We start from the raw sequence: 16,194 nt of genomic DNA, 5'->3' as shown, positions 1-16,194 counted from the left end.
TATGGGCTTGATCATAGACACTTTAATTGATGGCAGGTGTGTGTATTAACTACTGTTTAATATGTTTGAATACGATTGGTTAATTCTGAACACCCTATATCCCAATTTATAAGAAGGCGTGCACATTTATTGTAACCATGATATTGTAAGATTTTTATTTTTATTGCCCTGAAAGATTTATTTTTCCATTGAATTGTGCAGCTTATATGTTGTATTAAAGGTAGTAAAAATTCTGAAGTGATTTGTCTTGTCTGATTTCTTTTTATATCTCCCAAACCTGACATTTTAACAGGAGTGTGCAGACATTTTATATCCACTGTATACTTCCAAATTTACCACTACACAATAATGTTACTTAATTCTCATTAAAATTCAAAATCAGCACAGTACATAGTAGAAGTTTGCACTTAGATTCAAAATGGGAAAAGTACCTTCTGAATGAGCATAGTTGTTATATCTGACAGCAACACCTTTAAAAAGCTGGTTTACTTGGGCCAGCACTGAAGTCATGTAGTCCTGAAAAATGTCCAAATATGTTTCAGAAATGTTTTGATGTTTGATTTCTGATGTAACTTCAATGTATTTCAGTTTTAAAGATGTTTTGAGAAATCAATGTTTTTCATAATATTTGGGGGAAGAAATACTTTTAAATTTTGTTTTATGTATTTCAGATAATACTACTATAGAGAAATTAAGAGCTATCTGTTTAGACCATGCAAAACTTGGTGACAGCAGCCTTAGTCCATCCCTTGATTCTCTGTTCTTTGGACCTTCTGCTTCACAAGTGCTATATCTTACGGAGGTTTGTGTAGAGTTAATATTTTAGCTAAGTGTAGAGCCAGCTTGGCGTAGTAGTTCAATCATCAAACTAGAAACCAGAAGACCCATTAGTCCTAGACCCTCTTTGGACATAAAACTGGCTGGGGTGACCTTGAACTAGTCACTTTCTCTCAACCTTAGGAAGGAGGCAATGGGAAACCACTTCTTGAAAAACCTTGCCAAGAAAACTGCAGACTTGTCCAGGCAGTTTCTGAGAATTGAACACATTTGAAAGAAGAAGAAAAAAGTCACGTATCAATCCAGTCTTATTTAAAAAAAAAAAAAAAGCTTGTGGTGGTCAGTCATTTTTTTAATGGCTGAAATAAAGAGGCTTGTAGTTATTTTGAGATACATTTTCCAGAAATGTACTATTTTTATACCACAGCTTTCCAAAAGTTTTTTTTCTTAAATTACTTGAATCTAAGAAATGTCACTGGGTTCTCGTTTTGGAGAATTGTACATACCATTTGAGAGGGGGGAAGATAGTATTCCTTATATTATTAATTTTGAGATTTTTAGACATGGAACATAGGGAAAACCTTCTGGGGTTTCTGGGAGTTGGGTGGCCTAAGCATATGATAAATTTATTATTATATTGCTATGTATAAAAAATGTGTAATCACAACTGGCAGTTCTTTAGCTAATGTTGACCATGCAATTCTTTCCAATAAACTAGTATGTTGTAGTGTATCAGTGCAGTATATGTGCAGATCAAGCAGTGTTGCCTTTTGCAATTGACAGATGGAAATTTTGTCAATTATGTATTTAATAAGTGCTGTCCAAGATTTTTTTTGGTATGGTACCCAATGTGTCGATAACCACTGGGACCATCACCAGCAGTTTATGCCACAACCTTCATTTTTTTGTACCTTGATATCATCATCATCATCATCATATTAATGAATTATCACATTATTCTGATAAATATTAATAATTCTATATATCGTACCGATCCTGCAGTCCAATGACTGACTTTTGAAAGCAGTTTTACTAAAATGACATTTTTGTATCTTTTCTCTATATTTTCCAGGTAGTTTATGCCTTGTTAATGCCTGCCAATTTGCCTCTGGGAGAAGAAGCTACTGACTTTCAGTTCAACTTCTTAAAAAGTGGTGGCTTACCTTTGGTGTTGAGTATGCTGACTAGAAATAATTTCCTGCCAAATGCAGATATGGAAACAAGAAGAGGGGCCTACCTAAATGCTTTAAAAATAGCAAAACTACTGCTGACTGCAATTGGTTATGGCCACGTGAGAGCTGTCGCAGAAGCTTGTCAACCAGTTGTAGAGGGAACGAGCCCAATGTCACCGGTAACCATAATTATTTTGGTATAATTTTTATTAGGAAGTTTTTACAGAGCCGAACAAGAAAGGGTATATAAAAAATAGAAAAATAAAAAGTGTTAGAAACAATACAAATAAAGAAAAAAAAGTTGACACAGCTTCCAATCATTAAAAACAAAATCTATTATTTACTTCTCGCATTGGCATTTGAACCAAATAAATCCTATTATTTCCTTCTCACATTGGCCAAATAAATTTATCTAAGGCTTCTGGAAACTGTGGGCTTCCATTTTCTCTCCTTTGTCATTTTGTTAGCATTGGTTATTTTCTGCATGAATACTTCCTGCTGTTATCTTAAGTTTGAAGTCATTGCTTGGACGTTTTCATCACATAAAGTCCATTTGTCCATCAGGAGCCATTTAATGATCACAATTGGTAAGGTGCCAGTTGAAGGATAGTAAATAAGTACATAGAGAATAGCATAAATTAGAAGTGAACATTTATATAGCTTAATCTGACCTGCATTCAAATCATCAATAACTATGCTGGCATTTAGGAAAATCATTAAGATCTGTTTGTTTAAAAGCTGTTAGGGACTGGTGAAATGATAGATTCCTACCCTTGTATCCAGTGATTGGCTATTTGCTAGTAGTGTGATTTCTCCTTGTGATGATGAATACGAAAGGTTTTCTTAATACTGTTTGGTTTATGCTACAAATTTTATATTTGTTTTATTCCAGTTTGCACTATTTTGAAAGCTGCTTAATGTCTTGTTTGCATTGAGCATCATAGACTTGTAAATAGACAGACAGACAACTCAGGATTGATGGAGGAAAAGAAAGTACAGGTAGTCCTCGTCTTACAACAGTTCATTTAGTGACCGTTCAAAGTTACAACGGCACTGAAAATAGTGACTTATTCAAACGTATTAAGATTTATAATAAAATATGGTATTAAAAGTTTGTATGAGATGAAGTCTCTGATGTAGGAATTACCAGTACAGTTCTGTTTTAATAAACTTCATATCATAAGGAACATTCATATTAATATTTTTGGTTGTGTTTCCATAAAAGCAATGGGAAAAATGTTCTCAACATACTCTTACTGTTGGACAGAATATGTTCTCCATTTAATAATACTGAAAATAAATCATTGCAGATCAACCAGGCGACTCATGACCAGGCAGTGGTATTGCAAACTGCTCTGCAGAACATTCCCAATCCAACTTCAGAGTGCATGTTAAGAAATGTAGCAATACGCCTTGCACAGCAAATATCCGACGAGGTTAGTATGGTTAAATATTGAGCACTTCCAAACTCTTTGGCTTAAATTTATAGCCTTCTTTCTGAACTACAGTTGCAAGAAAAAGTATGTGAACCCTTTGGGATTACGTGGAGTTTTGCATGAATTGGCCATAGTTCCTCTGTCCTAGTCCTATTAGATCTCTCAGCGGCTTTTGATACCATCGACCATGGTATCCTGCTGCGATGTCTCAGGGGGTTGGGAGTGGGGGGCACCGTTTTACGGTGGTTCTCCTCCTACCTCTTGGGCCGTTCGCAGTCGGTGTTGACGGGAGGGCAGAGGTCCGCCCCGAGGTCTCTCGTTTGTGGAGTTCCTCGGGTCAGTCCTCTCTCCCCTCCTGTTCAATATCTATATGAAGCCGCTGGGTGAGATCATTTGTGGTTTTGGGGTGGGGTATCATCAGTATGCCGATGATACCCAACTTTTGCTTTCCACCCCAAACCAACTCAGTGATGCCCTCGACGTGATGTCCCGTTGCCTGGAGGCGGTTCGGGTTTGGATGGGGAGAAACAGGATCCGACTCAATCCTGCCAAGACCGAGTGGCTGTGCGTACAGGCATCTCGAGTGAACCATTCTATTCCATCTTTAATGATGGGGGGTGAGGTGTTACCCCCCGTTGATTGGGCTCGCAACTTGGGTGTCCTCCTGGACTCGCGGCTCAGTTTTGAAGATCATATAGGAGCCGTGACCAGGGGGGCTTTTGCCCAGGTCCGCCTGGTGCACCAGTTGCGGCCCTATCTGGACCGAGATGCCCTTGCGCACAGTCACTCATGCACTCGTGACCTCCCGATTAGACTACTGCAACGCTCTCTACATGGGGCTGCCCTTGAGGACCACTCGGAGGCTTCAGCTGGTGCAGAATGCAGCCGCGCGAGATGTGATGGGGGCTTTCCGATACTCCCATGTAACACTTCTGCTCCGCGAGCTGCATTGGCTTCCGGTTGCCCTCCGGGTGAGATTCAAGGTGCTGGTGATGACCTATAAAGCCCTAAATGGCCTGGGTCCAGGATATTTGAGGGAACACCTGCTGCCGGCATCAAGTTCCCTTCATCCTGTGCGCTCCCACAGGGAGGGCCTTCTCAGGGTGCCGCCGGCAAAGGATTGCCGGTGGGCAACACCCAGGGGGAGGGCCTTCTCTGTGGGCGCGCCTGCCCTTTGGAACCAGTTACCCGTAGAGCTCAGGACTGCCCCTGATTTTCATTCGTTTTGCCGGGACCTGAAGACCTGGCTCTTTGAGCTTTCCAGCCAGGACTGAGAATTTTTAATTTTTAACATTGTAATTGGGTTTTTTAATTATAGTTATAGGGGTTTTAAGATTTTAATCAAGGATAATTTAATCTATTTTAATTATTAACTTTTTGTATTGTAATGTTTTAATTGCCTTGTGAACCGCCCTGGGTCCTACGGGAGAAGGGCGGTATATAAGTTCAATCAATCAATCAATCAATCAAATAAATAAAATGCGCTCTAAACATCATGTAAGTCACAACAATAGAAAAACACTGCTTAAAATAATACTACACAAACATTAGCTGTTGTCATGTTTTAATTGAACATAACATGTAAACATTCACAGTGCAGGGTGGAAAAAGTATGTGAACCCCTAGCCTAATGACTTCTCCAAGAGCTAATTGGAACCAGGAGTGAGCCAACCTTGACTCCAATCAGTGTGATGATATTGGATGTGTTGCTGACAGCTGTCCTGCCCTTTAAAAACACACACCTGTTTTGGGTTTACTGGTCTCAAGAAGCACTGTCTGATGTGAACCATGCCTCGCAGAAAAGAGCTGTCAGAAGACCTACGATCAAGAATTGTTGACTTGCATGAAGCTGGAAAGGGTTACAAAAGTATCTCCAAAAGCCTTGATGTTCATGTGTCCACGGTAAGACAGACTGTCTACAAATGGAGAAAGTTTAGCACTGTTGCTACTCTCCCTAGGCATGGTCGTCCTGTAAAAATGACTGCAAGAGCACAGCGCATAATGCTTAATGAGGTAAAGAAGAATCCTAGAGTGTCAGCTAAAGACCTACAGAAACCTCTGTCACATGCTAACATTTTTGTTGACACATCTACAATAAGGAAAACATTAAACAAGAATGGAGTACATGGGAGGACACCACGGAGGAAGCCATTGCTGTCCAAAAAAAATATTGCAGCACGTTTGAAGTTTGTAAAAGAGCACCTGGATGTTCCACAGCACTACTGGCAAAATATACTGTGGACAGATGAAACCAAAATTGAGTTGTTTGGGAAAAACACACAACACTATGTGTAGAGAAAAAAAGGCACAGCACACCAACATCAAAACCTCATCCCCACTGTAAAACATGGTGGAGGGAGCATCATGGTTTGGGGCTGCTTTACTGCCTCAGGGCCTGGACGGATTGTTGTCATTGATGGGAAAATGAATTCCAGAGTTTATCAGGACATTTTGCAGGAAAACGTACGACCATCTGTCCGCCAACTGAAGCTCCGCAGAGGATGGGTGATGCAACAGGACAATGGCCCAAAGCATACAAGTAATTCAACAAAACAGTGGCTTCAACAGAACAGAATACGCCTTCTGGAGTGGCCCAGTCAGAGTCCTGACCTCAACCCGATTAAAATGCTGTGGCATGACCTTAAGAGAGCGATTGACACCAGACATCCCAAGAATATTGCTGCACTGAAACAGATTTGTGCAGAGGAGTGGTCCAAAATTACTCCAGATCGTTGTGCAGGTCTGATCTGCAACTACAGGAAACGTTTGGTTGAGGTTATTGCTGCCAAAGGAGGGTCAAGGTGCTGGTGCTGGATTCAAGGTGCTGGTGATGACCTATAAAGCCCTAAATGGCATGGGCCCGGATTATCTTAGGGAGCACCTGCTGCCAGCATCAACTTCCCATCGTCCTGTGCGCTCCCATAGGGTGGGCCTCCTTAGGGTGCCGCCGGTCAGGGAGTGCCGGCGGGTGATCCCCAGAGGGAGGGCGTTCTCTGTGGGCGCACCTGCCCTATGGAATGACTTACCTGTGGAACTCCGGACTGCCCCCGACCTTCGTTCGTTTCGTCGGGACCTGAAAACCTGGCTCTTTGATCTGTCTGGCCTGGACTGAGGGGTTTTAAGTTTTAAACTTTGTTTTAATTTGTTGGGCTAGTAATTTAATTTAATTTATTTTAATTCTATTTCTATTTTAACTTTTATATTGGGTTTTTTAAAAAAACTGCCCTGTAAACTGCCCTGAGTCCTTCGGGAATAGGGCGGTATATAAAACTTAATTAATTAATCAATTAATTAATTAAGTCCAAAGGTTGACATACTTTTTCCACCCTGCACTGTGAATGTTTCCATCTTATGTTCAATTAAAACATGACAACAGCTAATGTTTGTGTAGTATTATTTTAAGCAGACTGTGTTTTTCTATTGTTGTGACTTACATGACGTTTAGAGCGCATTTTATGGCCAATTCATGCAAAACTCCACGTAATCCCAAAGGGTTCACATACTTTTTCTTGCAACTGTATTTTTTGGGGGGAAAAAAACATCGGGCACATACATGACAGACTATAAGTAAATGGAGGCTCTTTGAATCCCATTTGCAGTCACCTGATTCAAGGCATTTCTAGTGGGCACTGTGCGGTACAAATGTAAGCTGTACATTCTTTCAGTTATATTTACTGTGAATTAATTTGTTGCAAATCATGAATATATAATGTGGTTTGCAAGAAGCACATTTATTGTCGTCCTCAGTTTGAATTGTACCTAAGGAATTTTGTAAATCTCAGAGGGTGCTTATGGGAAGAGACAGCTGCAGATAGGATTTGCATTTCTAACTTGTGTAATTGTAAAGAAAATGCAAATGATGAGAAAGCTCTCTTTGAAGACTCTGGACGTGGCTGTAGTAGATGACTGAGCTAGGTGACTAAATTGTGTTTCTATGAGTCTGATGCAAGACTGTGGATTACTATGGTATGGATTCACTTTTAAACACATAATGTGTGAAATGGTAGTTTACTTATTATATTTGTTTTTCTGTTTTTAGGCTTCAAAGTTTATTCCTGATATTTGTGTTATTAGAGCAGTGCAAAAAATAGTATGGGCTTCGGGATGTGGATCAGTACAACTGGTATTCAGCTCAAATGAAGATATTAGTAAAATTTATGAAAAGGTAAGAAAGCTGAATCAGCATTCAGTTCTAACGGTTTTAATAGGGAGAACTAAACTAAGAAACTTCACGTGGTCTATTTACAAATAATAGACATTGTTATGGTTGTTTAGATTTTTTTGTAGCTCTTCTAATTTTATTGGCATACTGTTAGAACTATAATGTCTTAGTAGAAAAAATGTTTTATTTAAGATTATTCAGAAAATATTTAATTTTGCAATGTGATACCTCTGTATATAAAATTAAGGCTTATTGCTTTTGCCACAAAATTGCTTAATTCATTATTTCTTTGTGCTTAACTAAATCTGTAGATGCACATAAAATCTGTATTTATATGCATATTTCACATGACATTCATGTATTCCAGTGGGATTTCTTTTGGGCTGTAAAATATTTGCAAGAAATACTTTTGTAAAATATTATATGTAGAATAATTTTAATTAAAACAGATATTTACCTGTTGTTGTATAATCTGTGCCCTATGCTACATCTGAAAATAAATATAATCTGCCCAAACAGATGCCTTAAATTTTTATTATTTTTAGTAAAACTAAAGTAATACTTTGATTATAATTGTATAACTTCAGAAAAGAAGTATGGCTGCTGCTTGTGGTGGATCTAGGCTATATTCTGTGGCCTGAATTTTTGTAGTATAGCTTAAGGATAGAGTGCTGTTAATTTCTCTTCTGAATGTGAAAGATTGTGGGGGGAAAGTATTCCTTTGAGAAACAGTTTTATCTAATGAACACATACTCCAATAATTAATTAAAACCTCTTGTCTTAAAATGTTTGACTCTTGACAAAGTGCTAAAATTAGATTCAGATAATCACAAGCAGGCAGTCAGGACCAAGTGTTGTATTTACTTCCCTTCCTTGTGCAATTTTCATCAGCACCAATCCCTTGTGTGTAATTTGAATTCCTGTGAAATCTATTTCAATTCAGCATAGTTAGATTATTTTCTCAGTGTACACTTTTATCAGCTCTTCAAATCTTTAATTCCATTTTCAGATTTGATTTTAGTACACCATTAATGTTTGTTATGTTAAGTAGTATGTGTATTAAGTAGTATCCTTGGGCTTGAAGGAACAATTAAGAAAGTAATTGATCCCACTTTATCATATATATGTTAGGCTGCTTATTTCTGTTTTATTTTACAGACAAATGCAGGCAATGAGCCAGATTCAGAAGATGAACAAGTTTGCTGTGAAGCACTTGAAGCGATGACCCTTTGCTTTGCTTTGATTCCAACAGCACTGGATGCACTAAGTAAAGAAAAAGCATGGCAGACATTTATCATTGATTTGTTATTGCATTGTCACAGCAAGTAAGTGATGTTAATATTTTATTTGTTTTATCAACTGCTCCCCAGTCAGTAGTATCCTTGAGGGCAGGCAGAATGACAAAAATCACATGGTGCCAATTCAGTTCCTTGTGACATCACATACACATGCAAAAGAGTGCTGTGGCGTAATGGTGATGAAAGCAAGCTCATTGGACTCTCATGCCTCTAGAAGCAATTGCAGATGATCATAGGTGATCAGTATAGTAAGTAACGTACAACTATTGGACTGTAATTTGCATTTTATTTTACTTTATTTTTGTTTTATTACTGGGTCCTAATTCTAAAGTGTTACGATATAATTTTATTTATATGCTGCTTAGGTGGACAATCTTCCTTTCCTCTGACATTTATTGGAGTGCTATGACCTGAAACTTGATTTCCCTATCCTGATCACAAGTATTTATTACTATCTAGTAATAAAAATCATCACATAAACTTCTTAAGAGTAGTCTGCAAATTCAGACAGTTCTGGAGTTATGACCATAATGGAACCTAACCCTCACGGTCATAATTTGTGATAAGTCATAAAGCAGGTTGGTCACTTGACTAATCTGATTTTTACATCCTTCTTTGTGGTGGCCATTAAAGAAATCACGGTAGTTGATAAATGAATCCATGATCACTAAAGGAACTACTGGTTTGCTATGGGCATGGTTTTGCCGAAAACTGAAATAATGCAGATTTTCAACAAAACCATTGTAAGAATTGGACATGTGACTGTGGTATGCTGCAAATGGCTGCCAAAGTGCAGTCGGAGTGGGTGGGTGGGGGCCGACCATAGGAACTTGGAATCTGGGTCATAATTTCACCCAAGTAGGTCCATCGGAACTTTGAAAGTCGCTAAGCGACTGGTCATAAGTCTTATATTAAAAGTAGATTGATAAAATTATAGGAAGCTAAATATGCATAATTTAATTTAATAATATTTATATACCGCCCTTCTCCCTGAGGACTCAGGGCGGTTCACAGGGCAAAAGTCAAATACAAAGTACAAACATTAAAAAGAGATTAAATAATTGCCCAAGTTAAAACAATTAATACAATAATAAAACCCCAAAAATAAAATTAAGAGTACAAAAAAAATAAAAACCCCACCAATCCCCATCAGGCTAGGCCGGCTTGAACAAACAAAAACGTCTTGAGATCGCGACGAAAGGAGCGAAGATCGGGCGCCATCCGGAGCTCTACCGGCAACTGATTCCACAGCTCCGGAGCGCCCACAGAGAAGGATCTCCCCCTGGGCGCCACCAATCGACATTCTCTGATCGGTGGCACCCTGAGGAGGCCCTCTCTGTGGGAACGCACAGGGCGCAGGGAGCTTGATGCCGACCGCAGATGTTCCCTAAGGTACTCCGGCCCCATGCCATGAAGGGCTTTGAACACCATTACCAGTACCTTGAATCTCACCCGGAAGGCAACTGGCAACCAATGCAGCTCACGGAGCAAAGGTGTAACGTGGGAGTATCGGGAAACTCCCAACACAACTCTCGCGGCTGCATTCTGTACCAGTTGGAGCTTCCGGGTGGTCCTCAAGGGCAGCCCCATGTAGAGAGCGTTGCAGTAGTCCAGACGAGAGGCCACGAGCGCATGAGTGACCGTGCATAAATCATCCCGGCTAAGATAGGGCCGCAACTGGCGCACCAGGCGAACCTGGGCGAAAGCCCCCCTAGTCACAGCTCCTATATGGTCTTCCAAGGTGAGCCATGAATCTAGGAGGACTCCCAAGTTGCGAGCCCTATCTACGGGGGGTAATAGTTCACCCCCCATAGCAAGAGGTGGAATGTCCGAATAGACCCGGGATGAAGATATGCAAAGCCACTCAGTCTTGTCGGGGTTGAGTTGAAGTCTGTTCCTCCCCATCCAGACCCGAACCGCCTCCAGGCAACGGGACATCACGTTGAGGGCATCACTGGGGTGGTTTGGGGTCGAAAAGAAAAGTTGGGTATCATCCGCGTACTGATGATACCCAACTCCAAAACCACGAATGATCTCACCCAGCGGTTTCATGTAGATGTTGAACAGGAGAGGCGAGAGGACCGACCCCTGAGGAACTCCACAAACGAGAGACCTCGCGGTCGACCTCTGCCCTCCTGCCAACACCGACTGCGAACGTCCCTGGAGATAGGAGGAGAACCACTGTAAGACTGTGCCTCCCACTCCCAGTCCCCTGAGACGCCGCAGCAGGATACCATGGTCGATGGTATCGAAAGCCGCCGAGAGGTCTAATAGGACTAGAACAGAGGAATATCCCCTGTCCCGAGCCCTCCAGAGATCATTCACCAGCGCGACCAATGCCGTCTCCGTGCTGTGCCCGGGCCTGAAACCCGATTGGTACGGGTCTAGATAATCCGCTTCATCCAGGACCAGAGGGAGCTGATGCGCCACCACACTCTCAACAACCTTCGCAAGAAAGCGAAGGTTGGAGACAGGACGAAAGTTGTTCAATACAGCTGGGTCCAAGGCAGGCTTCTTGAGGAGAGGCCTCACCACCGCCTCTTTCAAGACGGCGGGGAAGCTACCCTCACCCAAAGAAGCCGATATAACTGCCTGGAACCAGCTGCGTGTCCTCTCCCGGGCTGCATAGACCAGCCAGGAAGGGCACGGGTCCAGTAAACATGTGGTGCTCAGCCTCCCCATGATCCTGTCCACTTCCTCCGGAGTCACAGAATCAAACTCATCCCAGGTGGTATCGACAAGACCGCCCGTGTCCTGATCGCCAGACTCTGCCCAGTCAGAGTCCAGACCGGTCCGAATCCGAGCGATTTTGTCCGACAGATGCTGGTTAAACTCCTCGGCACGACCCTGCAAGGGATCCTCCCTCACCTCCTGATTTAGGAGGGAGCGAGTCACCCTGAACAGGGCGGCGATTATCTGCGGACGCGATAAGGGTGGCGAAGTGGTTAGACCTCGCCTCCCCTATCGCAGCGAGATAAGACCTAATGTGGGCTCTTAGTCGCAATCGGTCGGATTCGGATCGGCTGGATCTCCAACCGCTCTCTAGGCCCCGTCTCCGACGCTCCATCTCCTGGAGCTCCGCAGAAAACCATGGAGCTGGACGGGATCTGCACCGGGTCAGGGGCCGCAGGGGTACAACTCGGTCAAGAGCCTCAGTGGCCGTCCTTTCCCAGGCTTCCACTAAGGCATCTGCCGAGCTGTGAGCAAGGGAGGCAGGTGGGGACCCCAGCGCCGCCTGGAACCTCTGGGGATCCATTAAGCGTCTGGGGCGGTACCATTTAATTGGTTCCATACACCCACGGCGGGGCGGTGGCAAAACGGAAGACCAGGCGCAGGAGATGATGATCGGTCCATGACAGGGGCATAATAATTGGAGAGCCCCCACCAAGATCATCTAACCACCGTCCAGATAAGAAAACTAAGTCAAGGGTGTGGCCTCCCTCATGAGCCGGTCCCAAAATTACTTGCGTCAGGTCCATGGCCGTCATGGAAGCCATGAACTCCCGAGCCAACTCAGATGATCCTCCCAGCGATGGTAGATTGAAGTCCCCCAAAACTATAAGTTTCGGGAACTCAATCACCAGCCCAGAGAGGACATCGAGCAGCTCAGGCAGGGCTGCTGCTGCGTGACTAGGCGAAAGGTACACCAGCAGCAGGCCCAACTGCGCACCAGGGCCGCATCTCAGAAAGAGAGACTCACACCCGACTATCTGGGGAACGGTGGCCTCCCGCGGACATAAGGTCTCCCTCATAACAACAGCCACACCCCCACCCCTACCCTGAGCCCGAGGCCGGTGCAGCACCCGGAAACCTGGTGGGCAAAGGTCAACCAGAGGAATCCCGCCCTCTGGGCCCAACCAAGTCTCCGTGATGCAAGCTAGGTCCACCTGCTCACCCTCGACCAAGTCACGGACGAGAGGAGCCTTATTAGAGACAGACCTGGCATTCAAATACACCAGCCGGAGCTCGGGAGGCTGCACACCCTCACTCCCGGGACCTTGGGGGAGAGCCAGAGGGTTGGAGTGCCCCACCGCTTGTAAACAGCGGAGAGGCCTTCCCTGCGATCGATACGGCCCTCTGCTCCTACATCTGCTGCCATTCCCTGATGTCGTGGGGATAGGTAGCCCCACGACCAGCCCTGGAGCCCCGGAGGTAACCGACCCCCGCTCCTCCCCCCTGCGATCTGCATCGGCACTAGCCAGAACAGAGGTTGTTGGATCGCCCCCCTTATCCAAACAACCAAAAGAACCCTCCCGCCTCCCTAACCCCCTAAAAAATTTAGACAGAAAAATAATCAGGGGCCTCTTATTAGGTCTACGTCGAAGGCCCCTACCCGTGCCCAGCCAACTCTCAGGGTCCCAATAAATGGGCCCTTCCTTGAGGTTATAATCGGCTAAAGAGGCGGGTCACACCCAGGAAGGGGGAGCACCCCTGAGGGCGAACAAGTCCGTGGAAGAATATTTAAAGGAAGGCATATAAGAGCCTTGGTGGAGCAGTGGGCTAATGCCTCCTTAAGTAACACCAGCTGCCTGCAATTAGTGCAGGTTCGCATCCCACCAGGCTCAAGGTTGACTCAGCCTTCCATCCTTCCGAGGTAGGTAAAATGAGGACCCAGATTGTTGGGGGCAATTAAGCTGACTTTGTAATAATGCCGCTTGGGGGGTGTATGAAAGCCCTAATAAGCAGGCATATACATAGAATGAAGGCTACTGCTAAGCTTGTAAGCCGCCCTGAGTCTTCGGAGAAGGGCGGGATATAAATGGAATTAAAATAAATAAATAAATAAATAAAAAGCAGTCCGGATCGCAGGCAGTCCATAGATAATAGTCCTTGAGGAGGATCTGTTCAGAAGATAGATAGGTGTCCCAGGCCTCCGTCCAGCCGCTGCCACTCAGCTGGATAAACCCCCCGGACAGGCCTACCACCGTCCTCTCACGACGGCCGCAGAGCCAGTTCTCAGGGGGATGGTAGTCTGGAACAACCGCTCTGGGTATAGCATGCCCCATAGAGCTCTCACCTCTAGGGGCAGCAGATGTAAGTTCAAGCCATCCTCTCACGATGGCTAATACCCAGAGTTCTCTGAGTCCTTTGGGGGTATAGTGTGAAGGGCAATGCACAGTCAATTGTAAAGGCAGCAATAAAACCAGATAACAAACCATCATAATCAAGTCTGCTAACAGCCAAGTCCCCCCATTGTTCCGCCATTCCCAGAGGTAGTGACTGACCACCACTCCATGGGCCCTCAGTTCATAATTATTAGGGCCTTCCAGACTGTGGTCGACAAAAATTGACTCCCCCAGGTCCATTAAGTTCCCCGGAGCTCCCTCGAAATCCCAAGACACCAACCAGATCACAACAAGTGTATTGGGGAGCGCCGGTCTTCCAGGGTCCTTCGGAATGACCCAGGTCACAAGGCTCCACTGGGCTCCACCGGGGTCCACCGGCTAGCCCAGGAACCTTCGGGGCCATCAGGAACAATGGGGGTGCCAACCCATCTGGGACATGCAGAACCAATCGGGGAACCGGTGAGCCGGCCATAACGCCATCGCTGAGTCATCGGAGCCGCTGCCGCTGGGCCGCTATGGACGCCGCCGCCGCCATCACCGTTACCACCGGAACACCGCCAAAGCCGCAAACAATCCGGGGAAAGCCACCGCCACCGCCGATGGAAAACGAGCTCAAAAGGCCCAGGCGGTAGCGGGGCAAACGGTCCGGCAGAAGCAGGCCAAACCACAGCAGTCGGTGATGAAATGGCCCGAAAACGGCCCAAAAACAACGCCGATGCCGCCACCGTCGTCGTCGCCATTAAGATGAAACAAAAGCGTCGCCGATACAGGCAAAGGCAGAGGCAGACCGATCGAAAGAAACGGGCCAAAGCAGCTCGCAAACAGCTCCGTCGTCGCCGCCGAAACACCGCCAGCCGCCGGGAACTCCAAACGCCGGCGAAGAAGCCGAGAGGACCGCCCGACATAGCAGGAAACTCCGCACAACCAGCTCGGCAGGCAGCAAACAGACAGCCCAGCGGAACGCCGGCCAAGCTAGCAGACGACCTAACCAACTGCCAAACTCATCGCTGCCACACTTCCCCCAACCCAGGGCATAAAAGAAAAAACCCTGAGGGGCTCCTAAGACGCCTATCTTCTCGGACCTGCAGAGCTCAACCTCACACGACCGCCCGCACGTCCGCCATCTTCTTAAAGACTAGAATCAAAAGTCTGTAGAAATAAGTCTCAAATGTTAGGACAATTATAGCATTTCCTTCTTTCCTGAACTAAGATTATTACTCTTTGTGCAATTTCATTTGTGAACAGTAATGTAGCCCTTTGTACAGATTAATTTGGATTTTACTTTAAAAAGGAAAAAAAACAGGGTGTTATTTTTATGCTGATTTGCACTTAATTCCAGATTGGCACTGTGCAGTTACATTAAGATAGCACAGAGAACAAATCTGAATATTATGAAATGCCATAGTAGTGTTGTCCTCTCGGAATAATTGTCTTCTCTCCATCAAAAGGAAAAAAAATAGCTGGAATGACTTATCCTTCTGCCCTGAATAACTAATCTGGATAGGCAAAATATCGAACATCATCAAAAGAAAATCAACACAACTGCACTAGGTTTTTTAATAGAAAGTTGTGAAATGGATTTTGATAATTGAGTGATTCATGAGTGTTGCTAGCAGTTCCTGTTTGATGTTAAGTGCTTGGATTTATTAGAAACTACTATAGTCAAAAGTTGGGAGTATTTTCTAAGAGTTCAGGTTTGGGATTACTAGGATGAAGAATTAAATTGATGTCCCAAGTTTCAAAAAAAAATGCTAATGTAAAACATTTGAATATTTTACATTACTATTACGTTTTATTCTGTCTTTATATAAACATGACAGTGAAAATTATTTTCATTTCTAAAAGAGAGTCCTCCAAAATTTATGAGAAAGCCTTTTCACGTATGTATGACAAACATGAGACAAATAAAACACACATTTAATCAATTTTTATATTGGTTGCACAGCCAGCCAAATATTTAGATTGCATTTGGCATTTTTATCCTTCCCGAGGTCCTGAGATAGGCAGGTGGTGGTAGTGCTGCTGCTGCTGATGGTGAAAAAGAAGAAATGGGGCTCCTGAGTATAAATAGGTATAAACATTTGTGATAGACTTGCTTTGAACGCTTCCGTCGGTAGAAGCAGTTTTCTTTTGCCAGAAGGGAGAGGATGATTGCAGCCCCCCAAGCTCTCTTAAAAGTCTGCTCCAGAGGTTTCTCTGATGATCTAGATTGGATTTGCTGAGTATATAATGGATATAATGGATTGCACCAAGGACAAAAAAAAGAGGGAGTACCAGTGGATT

At 44.0% G+C, this 16,194-nt stretch overlaps 1 protein-coding gene across 2 annotated transcripts in view; it reads left to right on the top strand.

The window, feature by feature from the left end:
• The window catches only part of USP9X (ubiquitin specific peptidase 9 X-linked), a 127,642-nt gene that overhangs the window by 74,877 nt on the left and 36,571 nt on the right, over positions 1–16,194 (top strand). For both annotated transcript variants that reach the window (XM_081327628.1, XM_081327627.1), the window contains 5 exons: positions 672–802; positions 1,850–2,128; positions 3,260–3,385; positions 7,425–7,550; positions 8,706–8,872. In XM_081327628.1, the coding sequence (XP_081183754.1) occupies positions 672–802; positions 1,850–2,128; positions 3,260–3,385; positions 7,425–7,550; positions 8,706–8,872 (829 nt within the window). The remainder of the gene's footprint in view (positions 1–671; positions 803–1,849; positions 2,129–3,259; positions 3,386–7,424; positions 7,551–8,705; positions 8,873–16,194) is intronic.

Source organism: Vipera berus, assembly GCF_964194415.1.
Source record: "Vipera berus genome assembly, chromosome: 4".
NCBI lineage: Eukaryota > Metazoa > Chordata > Lepidosauria > Squamata > Viperidae > Vipera > Vipera berus.
Note: the sequence above shows the minus strand (reverse complement) of the source record. Positions and strands in the feature narration are given on the sequence as shown.